The 25,003-nt window shown below is 43.0% G+C and overlaps 1 protein-coding gene across 1 annotated transcript in view; it reads right to left on the minus strand.

Annotated features, from left to right (window-relative positions):
* Positions 1–5,716: 5,716 nt before the first annotated feature.
* The window catches only part of rtn4rl1a (reticulon 4 receptor-like 1a), an 86,098-nt gene continuing 66,811 nt past the window's right edge, over positions 5,717–25,003 (minus strand). The window contains exons 2-3 of the mRNA XM_085798622.1: positions 10,151–10,605; positions 5,717–9,314 (exon numbers count right to left, since the gene is read on the minus strand). Of these exons, the coding sequence (XP_085654748.1) occupies positions 8,412–9,314; positions 10,151–10,605 (1,358 nt within the window). The 3' untranslated portion in view covers positions 5,717–8,411. The remainder of the gene's footprint in view (positions 9,315–10,150; positions 10,606–25,003) is intronic.

A 25,003-nucleotide genomic window follows, 5' to 3' on the forward strand; every position in this document is an offset into this window, starting at 1 on the left:
GATGTTTCTCCAAGCAAGTGGTTTGTTTGTGTGGCTAAACAAATGCAGTCTATTTATTTGTTTATTTGGCAATTGTATGTGTTGGCAAGTAACATGAAATTACATTCCAGAAATATGAAAGATGACTTTGAGGTAAATGGTGTGACCATTAGTTTGTCCAACAGAGCACTGTAAAAAATATCATTATGTTTGTCTTCCCATCTCAAAAATGTTTACTTATGCTCATGTTATCTGCTTGTTTGGGTAATATCTGCTTATTTGTTGTCAGTGTGTGTTATTTGTCAATATGATTAACCTTGTTGATGTGGCTGCTCTTATTCCTGGTTTCATGTGGTTTATGTTTGCCTGCATGGCGTTGTACGAGTTTTTCATACTGGTGATTTCCAAGTGGTAATGCTTGAGTTATCTTGACTATTCTTCTTCTACGGTTGATGCTGTTGCTATGGCTGCACTTATTGTCTCTGTTAAGCTTGTTTCTCTCTGCTGATGATCAACTACTGCTTATCAAAGTCTGAGGCAGGCCATGAATGTTTGATTTTCTAATATGCTTATGGTAGGTGAATAATTACTGTCTGTACAGGGACTGTGTTTTAGCCTGCTGCTGCATATCAGCTGAATTTCTGGATTCAGATCTCTCCATATCAGTGCGCTGAATATTATCTTGCCTGCACTGGTTGGAGGTGCTCTTTTAGGGATTAGCCACATGGCTTCAGCATAATATCTGTTGTCGGGCTCCGTATCTACTGTTATGTGGTTTCGGAGGAAGTTCAGAATAACTGTGGCTTCTCTGCTGAGCTGAGCTTTGTGTTAGATTGTAGAAAGAGAGGGGATCAGAGTGAAGACGTCAAATGTCAGTTCTGTCGGTGTGAGCTGAAAATGTTAAGTGTGCAAAATGTTTGACACCCATATGTGTTCATGTTTGCTCCAATTAATAATTTACCTACAGTATTGTTCAGAGCTGTACAACCTCATGGATGCCTTTCTTAATATCATTTCATTCAACTTGGAACTTTTTGAAAGTCTGTGTGATCAGTCAGCTCTTTTCAAAACCAAGGAAGTCTTCCATCTAAAATGAGATAAATAGGCCATAGCCACCATAGCTAAAACATTCATCTAGCTATCATACCAGTCCAGTAGGACTGTGATTGTGAAAATTGATAAGATTAGTCCAATTTACAGGTTCATAAATGGATAGATTATAGTGGCGGGTGCTGCTTTGTGATCCTGGTGACCTGTCGTCATGGAGCCAGTCTATAAGAGGCATCCCTCCTCTCAGTCTGACTGAGTAGTGAAGCTAGCAGCCGACCTTACCCAACCTAAACTCCTTCTACATTCATTACACAGGACATGTACAATCATTTGACGGGAGTGTGAGTTCACAAGTTGGGATGTTGTGACAAGATCAAAATTCAAGACATGTTGATTATTATTATTATTATTATTATTTATTTTTTTATTTTTTTATCAGCGAAGTGGGAGAACTTTAACATCTCAAAGGATAAAAAGAGAAAGCAACAAATAATTAATAATATAGAAAGATTTATAGTGTATGAAATAAGTTGGGACAGCAGGTAGATGGCAGGTGAAGGACTAAAAGTGAGACACTGTCTCCTCCTGGAATGGTTTCAAACCACCAGCACAGCAGAGCACTCAGAAATAATAGATAGGAGCCCATTAGTGTGCGAGCTCTGGATGATGTTCCTAACTTCTTCTTTTTTTTCCTCCAAAGGAAAAGGAGGGGAAAAAATCCAGAAAGTATTTTTTCATACTTCTCAGTGGAGGCGTTTTAATGGGAGGGGCTTAGAGTACATGGTGTCACATGGCATTGATTGATCGCGTGTTCTTCCATCAGTTTGTCGGACTGTCAACCACTCTGGTCCAGACTCAAGGATCTGTTCCCTGGGTTTTCCCGTGTGCCAACATGAGGTTCTGAGTGAAAGGCCTGACAGTTGTTTTGTTTTGTTTTTTTTTTAGATGGTGAAGACATTTATGAATAGGGATTCATAAATGACCCATCAACCTGTGCATTTACTGCTGAGTGCTAATTACAATAATTACCATGCAAACACACTAAAGTGAGATAGTTGATATATTAAATAATACTGACTAGACAGCAGCATTGTGCTGTAGTTTTGTCAGTGTGGGCATTAACCTGTCATTTACTCACCAGTGTAGACAGTTCAGGATCAAACTTTACTCACTTACCGTCTCCAGTGGAGGAAAGAGATTCCCACATTAGCTCTTGTTTCCTTCAGTTTCCATCACTTCTTTTCTTTGTTGGTGAATGTGGTTTCTTGCCCTGTGGGCAGCACTACTTCTTCATCCTGTCATATATGACAGTGGATGTCTCGTACAAAACACGGCTGCTTGGCTTTGAACTAATTCTTGAAGACACAATCCTATCTCTGATTTGTAGTCAGTTTTAGAACAGTTTTTTTTTATTTTTATTTTTTTAAGATTTTACTGATCACCTTTAAAGCATTTCATGCTTCAGCTCCCAGCTGCTGGATTGTTGCTCCCTGTGAGCCAGAGCACAGCCGCAGGTCCCCAGGCAGAGCTCTGCTACTGACTCCACACTAAAGGTGACTGGGCATTTACAGTCGTGACCTCTCAGCCATGGAGCTGCCTGCCTGATCTGAGGCTGGAAGAATCACTGACTCCTTTTCATTAATCCTTGCACACAAGGATAAAACAGAAAACTGTTATTTCTACTTGCGACAAGTACAAAAAGCCATATTTCTTCATATTCTGTTGATAATTTCAGATAATTTCATCATATTTCATACAGTACATAAATACTTACAGTATGTTTAAACACAGTTTCACAGTCACTAGTGTGACTATACTCTAAACATATTTGGTCCAAAATACATTGCTTTCTTTGTTTCACTTTCATAAGATGTATTATATCACACCCACAAATACAAATCCACCCACAAATAAACAAGCACCACCCCTGCTCAGTCAGGGTTTGTCAGTGTTAATCAGCTCTCAGAGGGAAACTAGCACAGTGACAGTAATGCCTGACAACTGTCACTGTTAGATGTGTTTGAATTAATCTAGACATCTGTTTCGAGATTGTTTGGTTGAGGGCACAGGGCATTAAATATGTAGTTAGAAACACAAATATTGTTATTGTTGAGACAACACAGGCCCGTGTGTTACAGTGCAGATACAGAGAGTTCACCTATTTAATCCAGGATGATGACGCAACACTCTAACGCTGATGAAAACACACTGGCACACGCTCGATTCACCGCGCACACACAACAGATGATGAAGACATCAGCTGCATTCAAATGTGTCATTTCTCAGAAGACTCTGCTGCTGGAAGATTGAAAATATATCTGTGGCCAAAGAGTGCACAATATGTTGAGTTTAGGCTCGGACAGAGTAAAAACAGCAGGAAAGGTGAATGTTCTCAGACTTGAAACAGGCGGACATTATGTTTTTCTGACGGATCAAGCCCGATGGAGCAGGGCTGGTAGCTTCATGTCCTCACTGGCTCCATTACAGTTCCACACTTTGACCTTTTTCCTAATTAGAATCAGATATCTGCCTATAATGAGTGTAATGTAGCCTGATGGAGTTATGGCAGCAGAGAGGCGGCTGGTGTTAAACAGTGCTTACAGGGAGCTACTGTAAGACATGTGAACTGGTGCGAGAGAGATGCCACGCGCTTGGATGGTGATGGGAAGGAAAATCAAATCACGCAGAGGGAATATTCTGCCTGCATTCTGCAAGACAAATGGTGTATGCATCAATTTGGTGGAAACATCATGCATTTGCATTCCACTGAAGGTTTCTCCCATTTCTTAGTTTTCCGCTCGTTTCACAAAATCTCTGACTGTTCATTCTGGTGCTGCTTTATTTCTTTCTTTTTCACTCTCCCCTGCTCTTCTCTGTCTTTTGCTGAGTTTCAACTCTACAGGGATTCACACAGAGAAATCAATTTTGCCTGGCCTCTTTGCCTTTGGAAGGAACATAGCATATATAAATATTCACATGCGGCCATTTCAGATCCTCAGCTTAGGGACTGAACTAGTGGATGAGCTGTGCTTCTGTTTGATCATAAAGCCTGCATACATGCGTCTCTATGGATGATTTCTCTCTTTCACTGTGCCTCTCTCTCTCTCTCTCTCCAGTACAACTCTTCCACACTACTTTACTTTTTCCCTCAGTTCCTTTTGGCTTCTTTAACTTATTGCTTCACTGTGATTGACCTTAACGCCATCTTTATACAGTCTCTCTTTTGCTTTCATTTCCTTCTTGATTTTATCCTTTACCTAAACTCTCTCTCTTTTCTTGGATTGCACTAATCCCTCTTCCTTTCTATCATTTATTGTTCCTTTCCTTCTTACCGCCCTTCTTTTCTTTTCCCTTTTTTGTGCTGTCCCTCCTCAATACTTTCTTATTCTCTTTGTCCTTAATGTTTTCCTTGTATCTGTCACATTTCTGACATTCTTTATTTCTTTGCTCTGACCTTTCTCCCTTTGCTATTTACTACCTCTCTGCTCTCTTTCATCCTCCATTCCCCTGTTTTTCTTTAATGAGATCCTCCTTAGCTTCATCCTTCTCTTTTTTGATGGCATCTTTAATCTTCTTTTCTTTATCTTCCTTCTTTCTTCGTAACTTTGCTCCTTTGTTTGCCTCTATCCTCCTCCTCCCTCAGTCTCTCTGGTCTTTCTTTATGCATACATACCTTTATTTTAAGTCCCTTCATAATTAATGTGTCTTCACTGATGTGACTTCTGTTTTAGAAGCAGATTCATGTTTCATAAATCTCAGTGAACTTGTCGATACAGAAGCTCTGTGCTCTCATTTAAATTCTGATCTTGGTGTCCATAGATGGATGAACACATTTAAAGTGCAGCCCAGGCTTCGTTCAGGACACATGTGATTGACTGAACTGGTAGCAGATGCTGCGGTCACCCATAGTGTGCTGTCTGCTGGTCTGCTTGGTACTGATAACTCCTTCATGGATTTCTTTCGCAGATACCTCCGCCCCGCTGCCTTTAAATCCTTCTGCTGCTCATTCCCCTTTCTCCCCCTCGCTCTCCCAATTGTCAGCTTTGTTTTACAAACGGAGCAGTGATACTGTCTCTCAGAGGCACACCTCTCCCCGTTGCCCTAGCGGGCTGTCAGGCAGGATCTGCCGTGACAGTGGGCGTACTGTGTACACCGATGGACACGCACGTATAGTACACAAAGGCCTGGAACAATTCAGTGCCACGGACAAACACATATGAACTCTGTGCAAACAATCAAAGTAGACGTGGCACATCCTCGCTCTCTGTTTGACCTCACCTTGACCTGACATAAGACGCCTCCCTCATGCCATCACGGTTAATACAGCTCGACAGGTGTGTATTTGTGTTGTGCGTGCGCCGTGCGTGTGTGTGCTTGCGTGCTTACAGTCATTCTGATGCATATTTTATATGATGCTGCTGAGTGTATGAGTGAAACTAGGACATGAAGGAGGCCAAAATATATCCTGGTTAAATGTGGGTATGTTTCTCTCTACAGTAGATGAGTGCACACACTTATTCCATTACCTGTTTTACTTTTGGACAGTTTCTCCTTTGGTTCATTGCCTTATCAGTCGGCCTCAGGGCTCGTTGTGGAGGTCTATCTATTAGCCACGTACACATACAACACATATACAGATGTGCCTATGCACTAACTAAAGAGAAGCAAACAAACGCAGGCCACTTCAGCCATTTGAGGACACTTTCCATTTAATGTTATTTATAAACAGCTTTTGAGTCTGGCATTGCTTGATAACCACATACAAAACATTTTGTCTTGCACAAAGGAAGAGAGAAGAGGAAAAGAATAAGGAGATAGGAGAGGGGGAACAACGGGGGAGGAGGGGGGGACATAGAGTGAGGAGGAGAATAAGCAGACAAACCGGGAGGGAGGGAAATACAGAGGAATGAATACGAGGATGGAAAAGAAAGGAGGAGCAGGAGACAGGCAGTGCAGTGTACCCTTTATCTTCAATGAGTCAACAAAACAAAAAAGATAGAATGGAAAAAATAATGATAATAATCATTTTAAATAAAAAATAAACTTCCAGCCTCTAGCTCCCTTTTTATTTACTTAGGGAACTACTGAGACACAACAGAGAGTCAGTTTGTTTTTTGTTTTTTTACTTTTTTGATTTTTTCTTTTTACAAAAAAAGTCATTCTCACAAGAATAAACGGACACAATTTACATCACCTCTGGGTTCACAGCAGCACAAACAAGTTCACCAGTAGGGGTCTCTAATCCTACATGTCAGGAGAATCACGTCGGTTCAGGCTTCTGTTCGTCCCCAGGAGAAGGTGGGCCTCAGCAGGAAACGCACACAAGCCCCAGCTCCTGATTCCCATCCACATCAGGTTTTTTTTTTTTTTTTTAGGTTGCCAGCAAACCAAACAAATACGTCTTTGTGCTTTTTTTTGTCAGCATGTCATGATTTAAACTTTTTAGCACGGTCATCTTTTGCATACTTGGGTAGCTCCTTGTAAAATAGAATGTATAACTTCATAATTTGAGAGGAAATAAAGAGACTTTTAGCATTACTGGCTGGTTGAGGTACCCGGACGGCCCGTATGTATCTGTACATGTAATCAAACAGCTGAAACTTTGGGTGAGGGACTTCAGGTCTGGACGGCGTCCCAGGTACTCTGGGGTCTGAAAGCCCTGGACTGGCAGGGTGAGAAGTTTTCAGTGGGACAGCAAGGCTGTGAAGGTGATCAGACTTTGTTAGGGGTGTGTGTGCTTGAACCTCTCCAGTTCATGGATCCAGGCGCCATTTCCCACAGTCCTCTTTGTCTTTGTCTTTTATTTTTTCTAAAGTACTGAAGAATCCAGAGACGCACAAAGCACTCCAGGATCCGCTGTCCTCAGACGTAGCAGCATTAAAATCCATCTCTCCAATCAAGGGCTTACAGATTGTCAAGTCCATCTGTTTTGGAGCGCACTAATAAACACACAGGGGAGGACAAAGACAGAAGTTCTGTAGCAGTTTTTCAGTCCCTTCGCCCTGTGATGATGATCATCACAGATTCTGAACTGCATCTGTTTTCCAGTTTCAGCAATTGATTAGACTGTTGCAGGAGAAATATTGCAGTGTTGTGGTGGTCATCAGTACTCTTCCCTGATTGTAGGGCCTTTTCTTCCAGCATGTGAAACCCTCCTGTCACTATTTGGATTGAGTCATCTCTTTTTGAAGGGTAACATTTTTTTTCCATTAACCTCCACAAGCATCAGAGAGGAAAGTGCATAACAATATCTGGGAATCAGAAGTTTGGTGAGCCAGCCTCAGCTCGTCCACGGCCTGCAGAAGTTGACCTGTCAGGCTCGTTGGGGCCTCTGTTTTGTAGCCAATGAGGTCGAAGAGTGAACCAGACTGTCTCTCACCGCCACAGTTTGTCCTCATTGGCCACTGGCTCTCATTAGGCACTCTATCTAGCTCCACTCTACCCGCATGGCTTTAGTGGTTTCTTTAGTGGATGCACTCACACAGAGAGTAACACAGAAGTCTTCACTTGTTCACCCACTCATTCATTCACACCGACTGTGACAAGTTGGCTCATATGATTGGTTAGTTCTGAATGGCTTTTAAATTGATGGGATGTAAGGGCAAGGACGAAGGACACCTTTTTTTTTACTATGAATAATTTGAAGACGTTTTATATAGGTGTCTCACAACTCCAGAGAATACAGATGTTGCATTAAGTGGGTTAACCCTGCCGTGAAACATGAAGTAAAACCACTCTACAAGTAGACGTACAGTATACTAATAATCGTTTTCACTGCTGGAACTCTTCACAACGACACATTGAACTGCCACACTGACCTGCAGTATTTTGTTTCTGAATCTTAAGGTGCTGCTGAGTGTGAAGTGCGACAGTTGTGAATGAGTGTGTCTTTGTCTCAGTGTGAGTGACAGACGGAGGGTTCACAGAGAGAGTACTATTGTGTCACAAGGGCTAAGCACAGAGACTGATCCTCGAACTGTTTTAATCCTTGTTGTGTGATGTTCTCGTTATTAACTGAGAGATTCATTGGCTTGTTATTTAGTGTGGCTGTACAGTTTTTTATAGGTACATAAATTTGTTGAAGCAATCGGTGCCACGGAGACAAACGCAAAGTTTTCCTGTTGTTTCCCTTCGTGACATCATCAAAGCAACGGGCTAAATCGTTTTTCCCTGACTTCCATGGTTTGATTATGAGTCGTAAGGATCCCTGCCTTAATACCTCAGGGATACTTTGACAGTAGATATTTGATAATGTTCTTTATACACAGTCATGTACACACACAGTTATGCACACATGCCTTATTTAAAGAGCCAGGGCAGGGTGTTTCAGGAGAATGAATCAGAGAGTTGCATCACCGGCACAAAAGTGTCCAGTTCCACTCTCAGCGTAGGATCACAGAGATGAGCGACAGCAGCAGGGCTGATGAGAAACACAACGTAGAATCTGCAAGGTGTGATCGTGCTCTATTGTTAGCTCTCTGGACCCCGCTGGGAGGGCCCACAGAAGTTCTGGGCGTGCACTTGTTCTTCCTCCTTCCAGTTGCAGACAGGTCATATTTACCATCATCTGGAGCATAGTCTTTCTCAGCCCCCTCCCTCAGTATCTGCACCTCATTGAGTCCCCCTTTTGCCTTGCGGCCCCGGCGGGTACAGTTTCTGCGGCCTCCTTTAGGCGGCCGTGGCAGCGGTGAGGGCGAAGGCAAGCTGTATTGGTCCCCGTGGTCCAAGTATGTCCGCTGGTGGTGGTTGTGATGGTTTCTATGACGGTTTAGGTGGTTCAAAGACTCTCCATGATCCAGATCCCCGCCCGGGGCTCCATGTGCATGACCCCCTTCCCCTGACAAGCAGCTGGGCAGCTCCTCCTTCTTCACTGTTTTCAGATCCTTTCCTGACAGTTCTGGTGGCGAAACACACATCAGAGTGGAGGTGGAGCCTCTGAACCTCCGCAGCCAATCCCAGAGCGACAGGGCTTTACAGTCGCACTCCCAGGGGTTGTCATTAAGACGCAGGTACTCCAGGGCCGGCAGCAGAGTCAGACTGGAACCAGACAGCTCAGTCAGCGAGTTATTGAACAGGTACAGGGTGGTGAGGCGCCGCAGGTCGTGGAACGCCTGGCGGTCAACCCACTGGATTCGGTTCTGGTGGAGAAGCAGACGGTCCAAGACCCCCAGACCACGGAACGTGTTCTGGCGAAGGCTCCACAGGCGATTACCGTGCAGGAAGAGATGACTGAGGTTCAGCAGGTCGATGAACAGGTCATCCTCCAGGAACTCCAACTGGTTGTCCTGTCAGGATGGAGGGGAGGGAGGAAACATAGTGATGATTAACTGGTTGTATTGTGATGTATTGATTTTCTGAAGAAACACTGTTCACACATTGATGTTGGCAACATTATGCTTTTGTTTGACTTTTAGCTCATTTCTGGCATCACAAAAGTAACCGATGAAATAACAATGTTATACATTATACAACACAAAGAATAGTTTTGCCTTCGTACACAGAATACATTCACGAAGCATGTCAAGGACAAGAAATAGCTGGAATTCAAAGCTGAGATTATTTTTTGATGAAGACAGTGCAAAAGCCTGAGGATGTGGTGAGCAGAGCCAAACAGGCTCACCACCTCAGGGCCAGGGCCAGCGCTATACTACATATACATACTGTATGGTATAGTGTTGGAACAATGGGGCCAATGATTTTCAGTCCTCTAGTGACACGTTGTTGTAAATAACAAAAGATCACTGCAGCTGCAACCTTTAACCCACTCAGTGTTATTACTGATCCATTTCCCCATCAATAATATGCATGAGAGATCCATATAGGAAAATCCTTTCTCCTCATAAACCCCCTGTGTGATTGAAATCATATAGTCAATCCTGTGTCTCAGTTTGTGTTGTTTTCCTCCAGTGATTGACCACAGAGGCTCCACTGTGGGCTCCTCACTGTGTGGGAGGCTTTGTGGTATTTTCCCTGCACTCAGGATAACAGCTAGCATTTGATCAGTGTTCAGTTCATAGATAGTAAGTGCTGAGCCAAGCTGATGGACAGATTACACCATAATGCGATTGTGGCTGCAGATGCGCTATACAATAGAGATAAAAGGCAGCTGTTATCCATGTACCTGTAGGTAGAGATACTGCAGATTATTGAGGCCTGCAAAGATCCCCGGAGGCAGGCTGATCAGGCCACAGTGGTACAGGTGCAGGGCGTGGAGCCGGCCCAGGCCCAGGAAGGTGTCTGAGGCTATGGCCTTCAAGTGGCGGTTGTCCCCGAGGTCCAGCTCCTCCAGGCGGTCGAAGCCGTGGAAGGTGGACGGCTGTATGTAGGAGATGTTGTTGGAGTAAAGCCACAACATGGTGGTGGTGGGCGAGAAGTGGCCACGGAGCAGCCGCTGGATCTTGTTGTTCTGCAGAAAGACGCGCTCGCTCTGGGCCGGGATGCCCTCGGGCACGGCATGGAAGTTGTGGGCCTGGCAGGAGACGGTGCTCGGTGAAGTGTAGCAGATGCAGTGGCGAGGGCAAGGCAGAGAGAGATCTAGGCCACACAGCACCAGCAGTAACTCCACCCCGCCATAACCTGAGACAGGAGAGCAGACACACACACGGAGGGAAAGGCACAGAGAGGAAGAGAGGAAGAGAGAGAGAGAGAGGAGCAGGATTAATTGAATTCATACAGCAAAGCTTCGGTTATCAAAACCATCTTGAATGAAACACTCATTGCTCTCAGTTTACAAGGACAACAATAGGCATGGTTCAGTGCAGACAAATTATAACGCTGAGAGGATTCTCTCACAAACACACACACACGTACGTACACAAACATTCACACATTGTTTCATGCGCCTACATATTTTTCAATCATCCCTAAACCGTTTGGCCTTAACCTTCACTTCCACTGTTATCTTCATCTTAAGTGGTACCAACACCTGAAATCTAAACTCAGGGGATCATTTTTACACGTTTTGCAAAAACCTTGAAAACCCTAAAACCTGGAGGTTCCCATCACCGTAGCAGACGCACAAAAAAACAACAAGAAAACAACACTACTCAGGTACACAAACAGTTGTTGGAGCAGAGTGTGTGCGGTCTCATGTGTTTTTTGTTGTTTTTTTTCATTGTGGAAAGTATGATTGTCACAGAGGTACGCACATTGTTATTCATGTCTTCCTTGAACCAATCTGAACGATACAGCGCGCACACACACACACACACAACATCGTATCACGCACCGTGCAGTGTTATATCCTCCGCTTATCCTCTAAAGGCGACAGAAAATCGATGTTTCTCCTGCTTACAAGTGAACACGCACCACACCTGTGATACATTCCCACAATAAGGGAAACGCAGAGAGAGGGATGGAGGGAGGGAGGGAGAGAAGGTGGAGGATGAAGAGGGAATCATCTGCTGCATGCCTGTGAAGTGGATATTACTTTTTGTTTTCAGATCCCGCTCATCTCACTCTTGGTTATTTGATTTTTTTTTCTTCCTTGCCTTGGATCATTCTGGTGTTTGATGTATTATGGGGTTGGGGGGGAAAAGTGGGGGTAAAGGAAGAACCGATGAGAGTGGAGAGACATGCTGATCCAAGGAGTAATTTCAGAACAGAGGGAGAGTCAGAGAGAAAGAGAGAGAGAGAGAAAGAGGTATAACAGTATGAACATCATGTGTCCAACCCTGTGTGTGCGCGCGTCATAAACATGGACAGATGTGATGGACAGATGTCAGGTTGACCATGACACCGCTGCTCTGTAAAGAACAACATGTTCTGGGATGTCGGTAGAGGACACAGAGGTATTATCCTGTGTGACACACGTGGCCCTATAGCTCTGAACCCTTGTGTAACCACGTATGCACAGGTATCTTACTGCGTGTGTTTGTGTGTACGAGTCAGGATTGTGAGTCTCCGTGCGTGCCATTTTATCTCCGACATATTGTAAGAGCAGTGTCTGTTATATTTGACACGGCTGGCCTTTCAATACAAAAAACAAAACAAAAACAAAAAACCTACAGCTGCTGCCAACATGGCCGTCCATCTGCTGTCCTGTGGTGCAACAACAAATCCACTCTCTACAATCCTTTTAAAGGTTTTTCACTGTGATTTCATAATTTTGTAACATTTTCAAATTTGAATGTGAATGAAAATCATTTTTTAAGTTCAATGGTTTAATTGTGAATCATATGAAAAACTATCATGAGTGTGTCATTTGAAACAAAAACATTTTTTATACTGTAAACATGATGTGAAACGGTCTGTTGGGAGCATCTGTTAGATTCAAGTTTAACCAACAACCACCACAGACTCTGACATGAGATTTTGCTTTAGTACATATATTTAAATTTGGCACAGATATTCATGTTCCCTACAGCATTAGTACTTATTGATGCCCTGAATTTACAAACAAGTGCTAAATAAATGACTTTCAACTGTTTACTCCAGCACACAAACATTCGCGAGGTTTTGCACTAAAATGCAGAACTAAGATGATGAGCCTGGTAAACATTGACTTTTAGTTTTACTTGATTAGTTCTTCTTTAGACAATTAAAAATTATAATACTCTTTTTAATCATAATTTTATCAAAATGATCAAAATCAAATCTTAATGTGCATTGTGCTGTTTTCAGAATTTTAAAAATACAACCTTAAATCCTCGACCAGCAGTTGTTGGACAAACAAACATCAACACTGTGAATGTTGTTTACCTGCCACTGCCATCGGTCTTTGCAGCTGTATTTGGTGAACCATCTAAACTGTCACATCAAATGGAAATGATTCATTTTCTCCATGTTTCTCTTGAGCTTGAAGGTATCTGAGTTTAAACCGTTTGTCCATGCGACACGTGTTAGTACCGATGGTCTTGTGTTGGGTTGGACGAGGGTTGAATAATTCATATTAAACAGCGATCAAGTCACATTTATTATTGATGCATACGGCGAAGATGCCATCACCTTGGTAACCCTTTTCTCTTTCTTCACCCCTCCTCTTCATTTAACTTTTATCTGTGTCTTTGTGTGTTTTTTTTCCCTTCAGGCCTCCTATAGGCTTGATTGCACAACCGTTGTTGCTAAGCTGTAACATGCAGTGTGCATTCAGTCCCCTGGGTTATCAGAAATGATTTTATCTATGTGTATCTATTCATTCCTCCTCTGCGTTATCCGTCTATCTGTGTTGCCCTCTGCTTCATGCTTCCTTTTCTATCCAACGTTTACATTTTCCTGCCTCCACAGCTTTATCCTCTCTGCCCCGCCTGCTGTGGCTGTTAATTAGCTGTAAAGCTGCTGCTGTTATTTAAATTTGTACTGTATGTGTGTCTATGTGCGAATCCATGAGAATCACTTAATTGCTCATCTTAACCTTTCTAAGTTTAACTTTATGCTTTTAAACTTGTAGATTTTATTGTAAAAGTTGTCTTGACAGCAACACTCAGCTCTTTTGTATCCTCCAGTCTTTGTGTGTGGGTAAAGTAAACTCTAAATAAAGAGGCTTTGTCACAGTTTTATTTGTTCAAACCTTAGATGAATCACAGATCACAGAAGTGTGTGTTCTCAGTTAGTGTGAGTTAACAGTGCTAAACTCAACAGTGGTGTGTTCCCACTGGTCCCATTAATTTATTTTACCTTCAAACACTCTTCAGTACAAGTCTGCTTGACACGTACTTGTGATATTGCTTCTAGTGTTAGTTTGCATTTCCAATTGCTTCTGTTTCCTCGTTGCCTTCTGTTTACCCCTGCAGTCTTTCTTTCTTTTTTTTCTTTCTTTCCGTATTTTCCTCATCATCACTTTATGACTTGCTTCTTCATCCCCTTTGCACCTTTATTATTTCCAATTATGTCCTCTATACTGTACTGCTGCTATGCATTGTACAACATACAAGTGTATGAAAACCAGAATGTCTGTGGGTGTGTGTTTGAGTCCATCTAAGAATTGTGCAGCTCTACCTGCAGACAAACTGTGGGTGGTTAAAGTTTTCAGACTGAGATGGAAGTCATGATAGTGGATGGAAAAGCTGCTGACCATACGGCTCTGGCACTGGGGGCAGTAAATCTCCCACCAGTATTCACTTGTTCGACGTTTCACTTGTTTATCATTTGCCACGTAGAATCTGGAATTATCTCTGTTCAGATACTTTTGATCTGTTTTTGATAGTGAGGCTACAAAATAGTCTATACGCATTTAGATTTTGTGTTTTGTGTATTGTGTATTGTTTTCAGCAGCAGCAAGGGGGAAAACCTCCAACCCAAGATCAACTGAAAAAGAAAAAAAAAGACCTTGATACCTTGTTTTCAAATGTTAAAAATATGTTTTCAAACATCTTCACTCAGTCAGCACATCCTTTTGAATTCACTCCTGCAGATTTTTGACCGCCTTCAGCTCCACAGCTCTAGCGAAGCCTGGAATACATAAATAGATAACTAATTGCAAATCAGCAATTAGCAGAAGCATCAAGCTGGCATTAAGCCAAACCTCAAACTTGTAACAACTCCCAGTTAGAAGCGTCAAGGTACATAAAAATCTGTTTCGCTGATGATTCTTCATGACAAGTTTCCCCGTGTAGCCTACTGTCGTTTAAAAGGAAAATGAATCAGGGTTTGTTTCCGTTCTGGTGATTTGTGCCTTGCGTGCTTCTCTGGTGTAACGTTTAAAAGCTCATTTTAGAGATTTGTTTTACCATCCAGGTGCAGCTGGACTGCTGCTTCATCTTCATCTTCTATTTGTAAATATGATTACCATGAAAAAAGCCAAAAAGGAGAGAATCACTTCCTGTACTGCCCACCTAATATGAATTGAAGACCTAAACAATGATGCTAAATATGAAACGCCCCAAATAATCCACAGCCTCCACTCCTCTATCTGGGAAAACTTCTAACAAGACTTTGGACCCTGACTTTGGATTTATAATATGGTTACAGTTTATGGTGAGGGGTCAGAGGTCACAGGTCAGGTCTCTGTGCAGTCACTCCACTACAAACTGGGAAAACCATTTCTTTCCATGTTGAAACCAGGAAGAACTTCACCTAACCCATACAGTACTATATCCTCCTTACGTAACAGTTTTATTTGTGTTTCTGCCATGATATCACCCCTACATTTAGTGTTCTCAACTAATGATGACGGTGATTTAATCTGACTGGTTGAATATCTGAAGGCAGTGCTACAAATAGTTCATCGTGTCACTAGACAACAGAGGCAGTGAACCAGCTGTGGGGCTGTGTCTGTTTGTTCTTGTGTTTTGCTCTCAGTCACCTGTGAACACTGTATGTTAGTGACTCTGCATGACCACTGGACTAACATGTGGTGTTACAGAGTGAACCCACAGTAGGCTACCACTGTGAGTTTTCAGTCTGGCTGTGTGGCTGTATCCGAACTGTACGTGTGAAAGAGAGACTGCTAATACTTGCTGCACCCTCTCCTCTCTCTAATGCAGGACACACAACAGTGAGAGTGTGAGAGCTGCCGATGACTCAGCAGGTGTTGCTATAACCTGAACCAGAAGTCAAGTCTAGTGGGAATCGGTGCTAATGTTAAAAAAGCTCAGCTAACTCGCTTCTCTGACTGACTTTCTGAGTGAAGCACAGCTTTGATGGCACAAATCCTTTACCTTGTAAAGGTGACGATGTCATTAATTACTAATTACAGCTAATCAATGATGTACAGGACATGTCTGTCTGATGATACAGCAAATGTGCTGGAAACAGTTGTATCCTACTGTGAAAACTGGTGTCATATCATCATCGGTCTTGTCTTTGGAACAAGGAGACGGAGCACTGTCATAGTTTTGCTATTTACATTTCAGCTTGATTGGATCATAATTACACGGGTGATGATGTCCTTTTGTCCTCTGAGCTGGTATACATGCAAGGCTTTTTCTCTTTCATGTAATTGTCTTTTTCAGCAACTGATGCCTTTTTAATCAAAACTCTCTTTCTCTCTCTCTCTTCCTCTCTCTTCCTCTCACTGTGTCTGCGTCCGATTCCCGCTGGTTGTTTGTCTAAATTCTCATCTTAGCTTTGCGGGTTAGTTATTTGCTGAAAGCTTCATCACGCACAGCCAGGGTTCAATTACAAGCGCCGTCTCCCTCCTCTGTCTCTCCGCCATTCCTCCACACATCCCTCACGACGACACACAGAAAAAGACAAAAACATACACACACACACACAGACAGGCACATACACATGCTGCTTGTCAGGCCACAGTCACAACTGCTCCTCAACTACAACCTGTCGTTTGGTGGAGACACCCGCCACTCAGTCTGGGAAAAAAACACATGGAGAAAGTAACAGGCGATGTAAGTGAAGGAGGGAGAAGGAGGAGGTGAGCCAGAGAGGGGAGGAATGGGCAAAATCATACTCAAAGAGAATGAGGAGCTCTTAAAACATGAAAGTAGAGGCAAGGGGAGAGAGGCGCAGCATGGTGATGTGGGAGGGAGAAGGAGCAGAGCGAGTGAGGCTGTAGCTAAAAAAAGGACGACAGGGATCTACTGTGAAGCGTGGACCAATATATAGGTGCGTGTTTAAATGTCTGTCTGCTCCGCACAAAACACAGCTGCGACTTCCGCTGAATTGCCACCTCATTCTGTGACCTGTGAGGTGAGTCAGATAAACACTTGCAAATTGATTACACATAACGCACTGGCATACTCACTTGCAGAGAGAAGACATTTAGTCACACTGAAACGCTTGTATTCTCGTGCGCGTGCAGGTGCGCACACGTACACATGAGCGCGCAGGTCGCACACACGCGCCCACACCCACACACAGACACACACAATTAACCCTAATTAAGCCGTGGTGTCAGAATTTAACCAGGAAAGAAATCAAAAGCCAGAGCCAAGCAGAGGGTGGAAGGAGAGAGAAATACGAGCGACACGGGTGCAGGAGGGACGACCAGAAAGCTCACACACTCGATATAGATGCTGCTCCTCTCTTGTTGGTGGTTGATTTAGCTTAGCATAATCCCAAAGATCATTTAGCTGTTGCTCATTCAAATGGTGATAAATCTCTGGCAGAGTTAATGAGAGATTTAAATGGCGTCATTGCCTCAAAGACACAGCTGAAATATCTCTGCACTATATAATCCTCCCCACTCATGTAATATAGTACATAACCATTACATCCATCTTCATATTGGAGACAAATCAGGTCAATACAGCTGGCTCTGCACCACTGATTCACCGTGACCTAGGAATTACTATTTTGAAGTCTTGAAACTTTCTTTCATTTAAAGTCTCACTTCTGTGACCCCAAACAAAAGAATTCAAACAAAGCTCAGCAGTAAATGTGATAGTAGCTTTATCCTGTCTTGATCCTTGGTCCTGTCTGCCTGTTTGCAGAGCAGTTTGGTTGTAATGCCTCTGGGATTTGGCTTTAAAACAAAAAATAGTGCAATCCAGAGTTTACACTAACCTCTGAGAGTTTCTACATTTTTTCTGTGTCTTCTTTGTGCAATCTAATCTCAAGTCCTACAGGTGTCTGTTTCCTCATTTAATATATTTAATAATGTTTGTATCAATCAGTCAACAGGAATCAGCTGGCAACAATTTTGACAACTTATTAATTACTCTAATTATTTTTTTATTATGAGTTACGATTTCAGTGAGATTGATTTTGTCTAATTTTTACTGAAAAAAATGTCATGTAGTGTTTCTTCTTCTCTTTTTATTTTGTTGCTGTTTCAAATGAATGGCAGAGTGGTAACTTTGATGGACGAATGAATGTATCACAGAAGACTGCACTTTATGGTCTGCTGTCAGAGAGGAGCCTAAAAACTTGCCGTGGTAGCAAATGGCCATTATTAATGTGCAGGAACATGCAGATCCACCTGTTTCAGTCCTTTTCATTTTGTATTATAATAAGAGACTGCAGACTCTTTAACCTCAGGATCTCCAGCACAGCAGTGTTGTCTACCTTTGCCCAGCAGGGAAGCAAAGTGCTTAAAGTTGAAAGAAAAATCAATGTTCATTATCATGAGGCACTTTAAGTGGTACCTCGGCTGTTTTACAAATCCAAGACGGCCTGCTTGAAAGCTATTTTTCCGGGTATCTAGGTATCTTATAATTAGCGCCAGTCCTGTGTGGTCTATTTTCCACTGCCTGACACTCTCAGTAGTCTCATTCTCTGCTGCGGCCCCCTCAGTCCCTGGGTTGGCGTAGTGACATCTGTTCTGCACACAGCATACTGGCCTATTAAAATATACACACACTCTGCTCTCTGATAACAGTGACCACATACATGTCTGAGTGAGTGTGTGTGTGTGTGTGTGTGTGTGTGTGTGTGTGTGTGTATGGGACAGAGATGGAAAGGCAGAGACACTGAGGGAGTAGACGCAAAAAATAACCTCTACCCTCTTTGCATGCAGTAATTGGGTCATTTGAAAGGCTAAGCTTATCTCAACACTAATCAAGCTCTAATTATATTCAGAAAAAACTTTGCCCATCCCTCCCTCCCATAATACACACTCTCCACATGCATAATCAGATGATGCAGGTCACAGCTTTTCCCTATTTAACTCCTGCCCATTAGCGGAGCAGAGATGTGGGCTGGCGTGCCGTGCCGCTGCTCCCGCTCTCCGTCTCCGTCTCCGTCTCGCCCCGTCTCACTGAGACCACAGAGATAACACAGGCCGACATGTGTCAATGAGAAACGAGGGCCATGTTGAGACTTCCACGAGGAGGCACCTCCTCCTCAGGGACCACGGGACTAATGCGCTGAGGCAGGCGAGGACACAGGAAGCCGAGACCCATGCACTCTGTGACACTGAAGCACAATGTTTGGTCTAGCTGCTCAGGGAGAATTACTTTGACAGTAAAATAGTGCCAAACAAAAGTCGATGCATGCCCTGGAAAAAAATATTGGATTAAAGATTACCATTCAGCTCAAAGCAGCTCAAAGTATGAAGAGGTGCTGTGGTGAGCAATCATGCTCTCATTTGCATTCTTGCCATTTCTCTTCTCAATCTCTGTAGAAGTATTTATCTGTGTCTGACTGCTACTGAAAGGAAACCCACTGATCAGCAAACACACAAAAACACAACAAAACAAGACGCCAAATCTGATCGGAAAGTCTGTACGCGTTTTGTAGAAATGAAACAGTGGTGATAGAAATGAGCGTGCAGATGGCGGTGAAGTACACTACTTTAAATGATAACGCACAAGCATGCAGGTATAAGTGTAGATGCAAAGTGACATCCAGTGGAACAAATACACACCAATGACAGGACTTTCACAGCTGGCTGACCCTGATCTGGCAGAAGACATCTGTGTCTGCTGAGATCGTGTGTATACTGTATGAGTGTGTGTGCAGTTTTTACATCTGTGTGTGTGTGTGTGTGTATGGACACACTCCAGAGCAGTTGTGGCTGAGGTGTTGGTTGCCCTCCTGTGTTTTGCCATCACTGGATCTGGAACGCTCTTTGGCAGATATCCTCAGTAGAGAGCGGCGGGAAACGAAGCTGTCCAACAAACCAATGAGAAGAGGAAGAGAAAGTGCAGTACCGAGGCGAGATGGTTCTTCTCTTAATAGCTGTTTGCCCAATTCCCCCAGCACAAGGAAAATCTCTCTTCCTCTTCTTGTGACTAAATCATTCCCTGCTCTCTACACTGCAGGTATGAATCACCCTTTGTCACCCTCCTCCGCTCTCCTCCCTGTTGTTGCTTTAGTTTCCCATCTGTCTCTATTACAAAGACTGTTAAAAGTACATCAGGACTTATTATTTCATAAATCTTTCATACCAATGACTGTCTGTGCTCTTGCACATTGTTTCCACAGTATTTGTTTTTGAGGCTCTCAGAGCGAAAAATTTCCGTCATGCTCTGGGATTACACTTGTAAATCAGACACACACAGATTCGAGAGAAGAGAGGAGAAAAGAGGATGGAGGCAGAAGGCGCACGAGATGAAGGGTTGCAAATCCAAATATCCAGAATGACAAGTGAAGTGAGCGATTTTTTTTTTTTTTAGTGCAGTGAAATGTCCGAGGGATCATCTGTCACCGGGCTGTTTTATCCGATAACACGCCATTACAGCACACTCGCCCTTTGACTGAGCCAATCACAAGCAGACGTTGAGCATTTTCCAGCCTGATTGGCCAAAACAAGAGTAGATGTGCATCAGTTCTCTGGTTAAACAGCCTCCCCACGGAGAACGGTCTTAAACACTATAGAACTGTCAGCGCTTGACGTGATCAGTTTCATTCCCGAAAGAGTTATCCAGCGGCTGACAAATGTGAGACCCACAGCAACAAAGTGATTAATGACTTGAGAGAACAACGACATACAGTAAACTGCAGTGGAAGGAAATTGCAGGATCAGCCCCCTCCATCTACATCCACACTGTCAGAGTGAACTGTCTCTAATAGCTTTCAACTGACAGCAGTTCAGCCGCGCACACAACACCATTAGCATGATATTAGCGTAGCAAAGTGCTACACTTCCCCCCCCTTCGGCCCACTCTTTCTCATTGACATTTTTCACACCGTGCCACTGGAAGAAAATACATTCAGGTGGAATGACAGAGAAATAGTGAGGAGGAGACATCAATCAGGAAACAGGAGAAGGGCAGTGGAAGGGAGAGGAAGGATGTATGAGGAGAGAACAGGAGGAGGTGTCACAGCTGTCCTCCATCAACTAAAGAGAGATGGATGGAGCGCAAAGCGGATGTCGCTTAAACTCCCTCAATCAGTCATGGGATCTAACTAATCTGAAGGTTGCCGGTTAAACTCCGCCATCAGTCATCATGTTTGGCTTCTGTGAAGGTTAGACTCATCTGAAAATGTCTCATCCGGCTCCTCTTCAGCTTTCTGTTTGGTTACACTCGGCTTCCTGTACGTTTCTGCTCTCTTTATTTTCATTCTGATCAGTCTGTTTTCCCTCCCACTTACTGTAGAAGGTCCCATTACATATTAAATGAGTCACTCATTGTAACACGTATCTTAGGTAGTTTTGTCAGCGCCTTCAAGATGGAAAAGAATAACTGTGAGAAGTTAGTAGCTTGCTCCTCCTCAGAGGATGGCAGCCGTACAGCTCGGATTCACAGCAGCTACAACGGATCCCAGTGATGACTCAGGAGCAGCATAAACTCCAAACATACCCAAACATTCACAGAAAACCTTTCAAACCGCTGCTGGAGTACAATCAGCCTCCCTGCTGCTGAGCTAGATGCTCACTATGTTCCAGACAATCCTCACTTTGGCACTGAATCACTAAACACACTACTTAACTTCACAGCTACGAGGTGCCACTACAGAGGCAGGACTCTGAGCTTTATGTTGTTCCTGCATCTGACACTTTTTAACTTTCACAAAACAACAAATTCACAGGAGCAAACCCATTTCATGCAGTAATTAACCGTGTGTGTAGATTGTTTTTCTTGCTGGGATGTTTTTTCATTTTCTCTCTCTGTGATGTAACTCCTTTTTCCTTTTTTTTTGCTCACCTGTGAGTGTGACCACTGGGTGTAAAACCAGCAAGTTGTTTGCAGTGTTTTGTATTATGTCATTCTCCGCTGATCATAGCTGTGAAATTTGCACCTAGTCAAGGACAGATAAAAATAGCCTTCAACAGACTGGCAACAATGTGTTTGGAAATCTGATATATCTAAAAATAACTCATAATTCTCTCTGTAAATGACTCTTCTGCAGTCAGAGGGATTTATTTATTTATTTGTTTTTTGGTGTAAGAATAGATTCACAGAAACAGCAGTGAGAGTTTTAAAGTGGATTTTGTACTTTGATCTGCAAAAGCAGTTTTAATCATCATTTAAATGATTATTTTTCTAATTGTTGAGCAAAATGTTGGCACAGGTTCTCCTCCGCAGATAAGAGTCCTCTCGGCACCTTTTTGATTTGTTTAGGTGATTGAAACGATCGCGACACAGTGGAGCTGAAAGCTTAGCGTCGCACTGATGGAGCGTCTGAATGGGTGCACAGCAGAAATGATCTGGCATGGCATCAGGTCGCACAATTCAGGCTGCGCATTACATTTCCTGACAATTAATATCCTCGCACTCAGCCACCATCATTTAGTCTCCCCTCAAATTTCAACATACTGTTTAGTGACGTCCTCTTGCTCTTAAAGGGTCGTTTTATTGGTGGACCATAAGCAGAAAGGGGAAAAAAAAGATATTTATCATGTTTTTATTGGTGCATTAGTCAGCTGAATTGCATTTGAGTGTGTAGTGTTTTTGTTAGCTTCATATCTGGGGCGATCTGCTGTGAGTATGACTGGGATCTTGGTCATGTCCCTCTTATAAAAGACATTTCTATTTCCTCCATCTCAATGGGATTTCCTGAAAGCAGGATTAATCATTTGTGTGTTTTCACTCTCGGGGTCTTGCCCTCCCTGGCCTTGGATCCACGTTTCGGTGCTCCCTTTCTGTCTTTCTCTTTTTATTTCTCATCTGTTGTTGTTCGGTTCATGGCCACTGTTTGTTTTGATAGGAAGTCGTTTGAAAGAACAGAGTTCACAGGGAGGTCTGTGGATTATTCAGGGTCACTCGAACAGTGTTTCTGGAAAGACTTGTCACTATTGTCATTTTTCAGCACTTTAAACATCACAAAAGGAAATTTGATTTGACTTCCATTGTGCTTGTGTAGCGCCAGAGGTTTCAGAGAGGAATATATCAAAGCCCTGGCAAATAAAACTAAAAGTCAAAGTCTTTTAAGTGAAGTTGGAGTTGGGTCAGTGCTGGGTGGGTCTACAAACTCTCATTTGTCCACATATTGACAGGAAGTTCTACCTAAACTCAGGGTAACTTTTTTCCTTTTTCTTTTCTTTAATCCACAAATAATTGCATCTCTTTTTACAAACACACGCAAGGACACACAAGGACAGGGCTCCTTCAACAAAAGACATCTTCGTGATTTGGGATTTTGAATTAATGTGAAACATTTTGTAGGAGACAGCGACTCTGCTCTCTCCCTCACCTCAGGCGAGATAACTAAGAAACAGGTTTACCCACAGTGCCGTGCGTCCCTGATCTTTTTTCAGCACGGGGCAGCGCTACTCATTACAAACTCCAGAAACGTTTTGATTTTCTTCTTCAAGGCCACACACGTCGTACACAAACACACCTCCAAGTGAGCAGTTTCCCAAAAAAACAACAACAACCCCAAAACCCACACGAACACAAACCTACACAGACAGTGCACACAAGCTATCCACAGGTATACTGTATGTGAAGAAGACACTTATAATTGCATCCACAGACTTCTCGCACTAATGCATGCCATCCCAAGCAAACACGTTACACATCACTCCACAAACTCACACGCACACACACCAGCTGGAAATGAATTATGAATACATATCTCCGGCTCCATCCTTCCCAACTCAATACATGCGTCCACTCAATCCGCCTTCACCTTGACTACATAATCCTCTCAATTTTTCACCCATTTTGTACCACCTTCCCCTGACCCCTCTCCTCACTCTGTTTCCTCTTTCCCTTCTCCTTCTCCCCCCTCCTCACTTCTATTCCTCCCACTCTGCACCCCCACACGAGTCTGAATTCGGGTTGACCCATGTGTGAGGGTGTGACTCTGAATACTGATGCTGCATGTGTGAAATGCTGCATTTAGGGCTGTGTGTGTGTGTGTGTTTGGCACCTGTTTTCAGTTGGCAAACAGCACAACACTGCATCACAGCTTCAGTTGGCTGAACCACCTCTGCTCCCTCCTGCTCTCCTCCATCACCTATAGTGTTTTAATCCACCTTAATTCACATCCTAGGGTTGCCCTCTGCCTATTAACTAGCAGATATCAATCAAATCTCCGTTTTATGATTGCAAATGAACGACAACAGCTGTTGTGTGTAATCTACTGTATTGACATTTGAAAGGAGTGATGGCAGAGAAGGGCAGAGGGTGACAGGAAGTTGGCTTTGTAACTGTCCCACCACACAGGCGCCCGACCAGACACCAGCATTGAATTTTAAAGCCCAAACTGAGCTCAGTGTGTGCGGATAGTTGACAAATCAATTAGTTGGATGACGGAAAATTAATTGCCAACTGTTTTGACAATCAATAGAGTTATTTCAGTTATTTTCCAAGCAAACAGGACAATATTTGGTTTCTCCGATCTGAGACATTATCCCTTTTTCTTTGTGATGTGTGATTGCAAACCGAAAACTTCTGGGTTTTATACAGCTGGTTGGACAAACAAGCAATTTGTCTATGTTGCCTTAGGCTGTAGGAAATTAAAATTGATATTTTTCACTATTTTCTGACAGTTCTTAGAAAGAAAAAAAAGAACATTCATTGAGAAAATTTATAGTTACATATATCGATAATGAAAATTATAATCGGTTTCAACGGAGAAACAATGAGATTTTATATTAGTTTTTAAGTTGCTGCACTGCTGCTTTGTGTTAATACAAAAGGGAACATTTTTTTGAGGATCTCGGTTTATTGAGTTCAGTAAAAAAAAAAAAATTCTTATGTTTCTCAAAGTGGGTTGTGAAAAAAAGAGCTCAGTTTTTATACTGAAACTCAGGTATCATATTGGAAAATTTCAAAACAATCTCCAGTCCTGCAGAAAAGAATGAAAACACAGATAGAGAGAAGCAGAAGCCATGATGTTTGTGTGCAAATGTGAGTGTATTAGAGAGACGGAGATGGAGAGAGAGAGAAAGCTGCTTGACATTTTCCCTCCAACTAGCAGAGAGCTGGTGGGCAATGCCAGTAGCATGAGTCTCAGTGTGTTTATGTGTGTGCTTATGCATTTTACAAATGCCACTTTCTACTGCCAGCTTATGACAGCCCTGAAGACACACACACACACACACACACACACACACACACACACACACGGAGAGAGAGGGAGACAGACAGACAGAGAGAGAGAGCTGTTACAATTATTCTCTGCTGCAGGGTTTTGCATAATGGTAAAGTGTCTCACTGCACTGAGGTAAACTGTACACCAGCACCTCCCCCACCACTTCTACACACACACAAACACACTCAACATTTCTCTCTCTCTCTCCCTT

The sequence above is a fragment of the Trachurus japonicus genome, chromosome 14 (genome assembly GCF_045865225.1).
Source record: "Trachurus japonicus isolate A0001 chromosome 14, Traja_1.0".
Classification (NCBI taxonomy): Eukaryota; Metazoa; Chordata; class Actinopteri; order Carangiformes; family Carangidae; genus Trachurus; species Trachurus japonicus.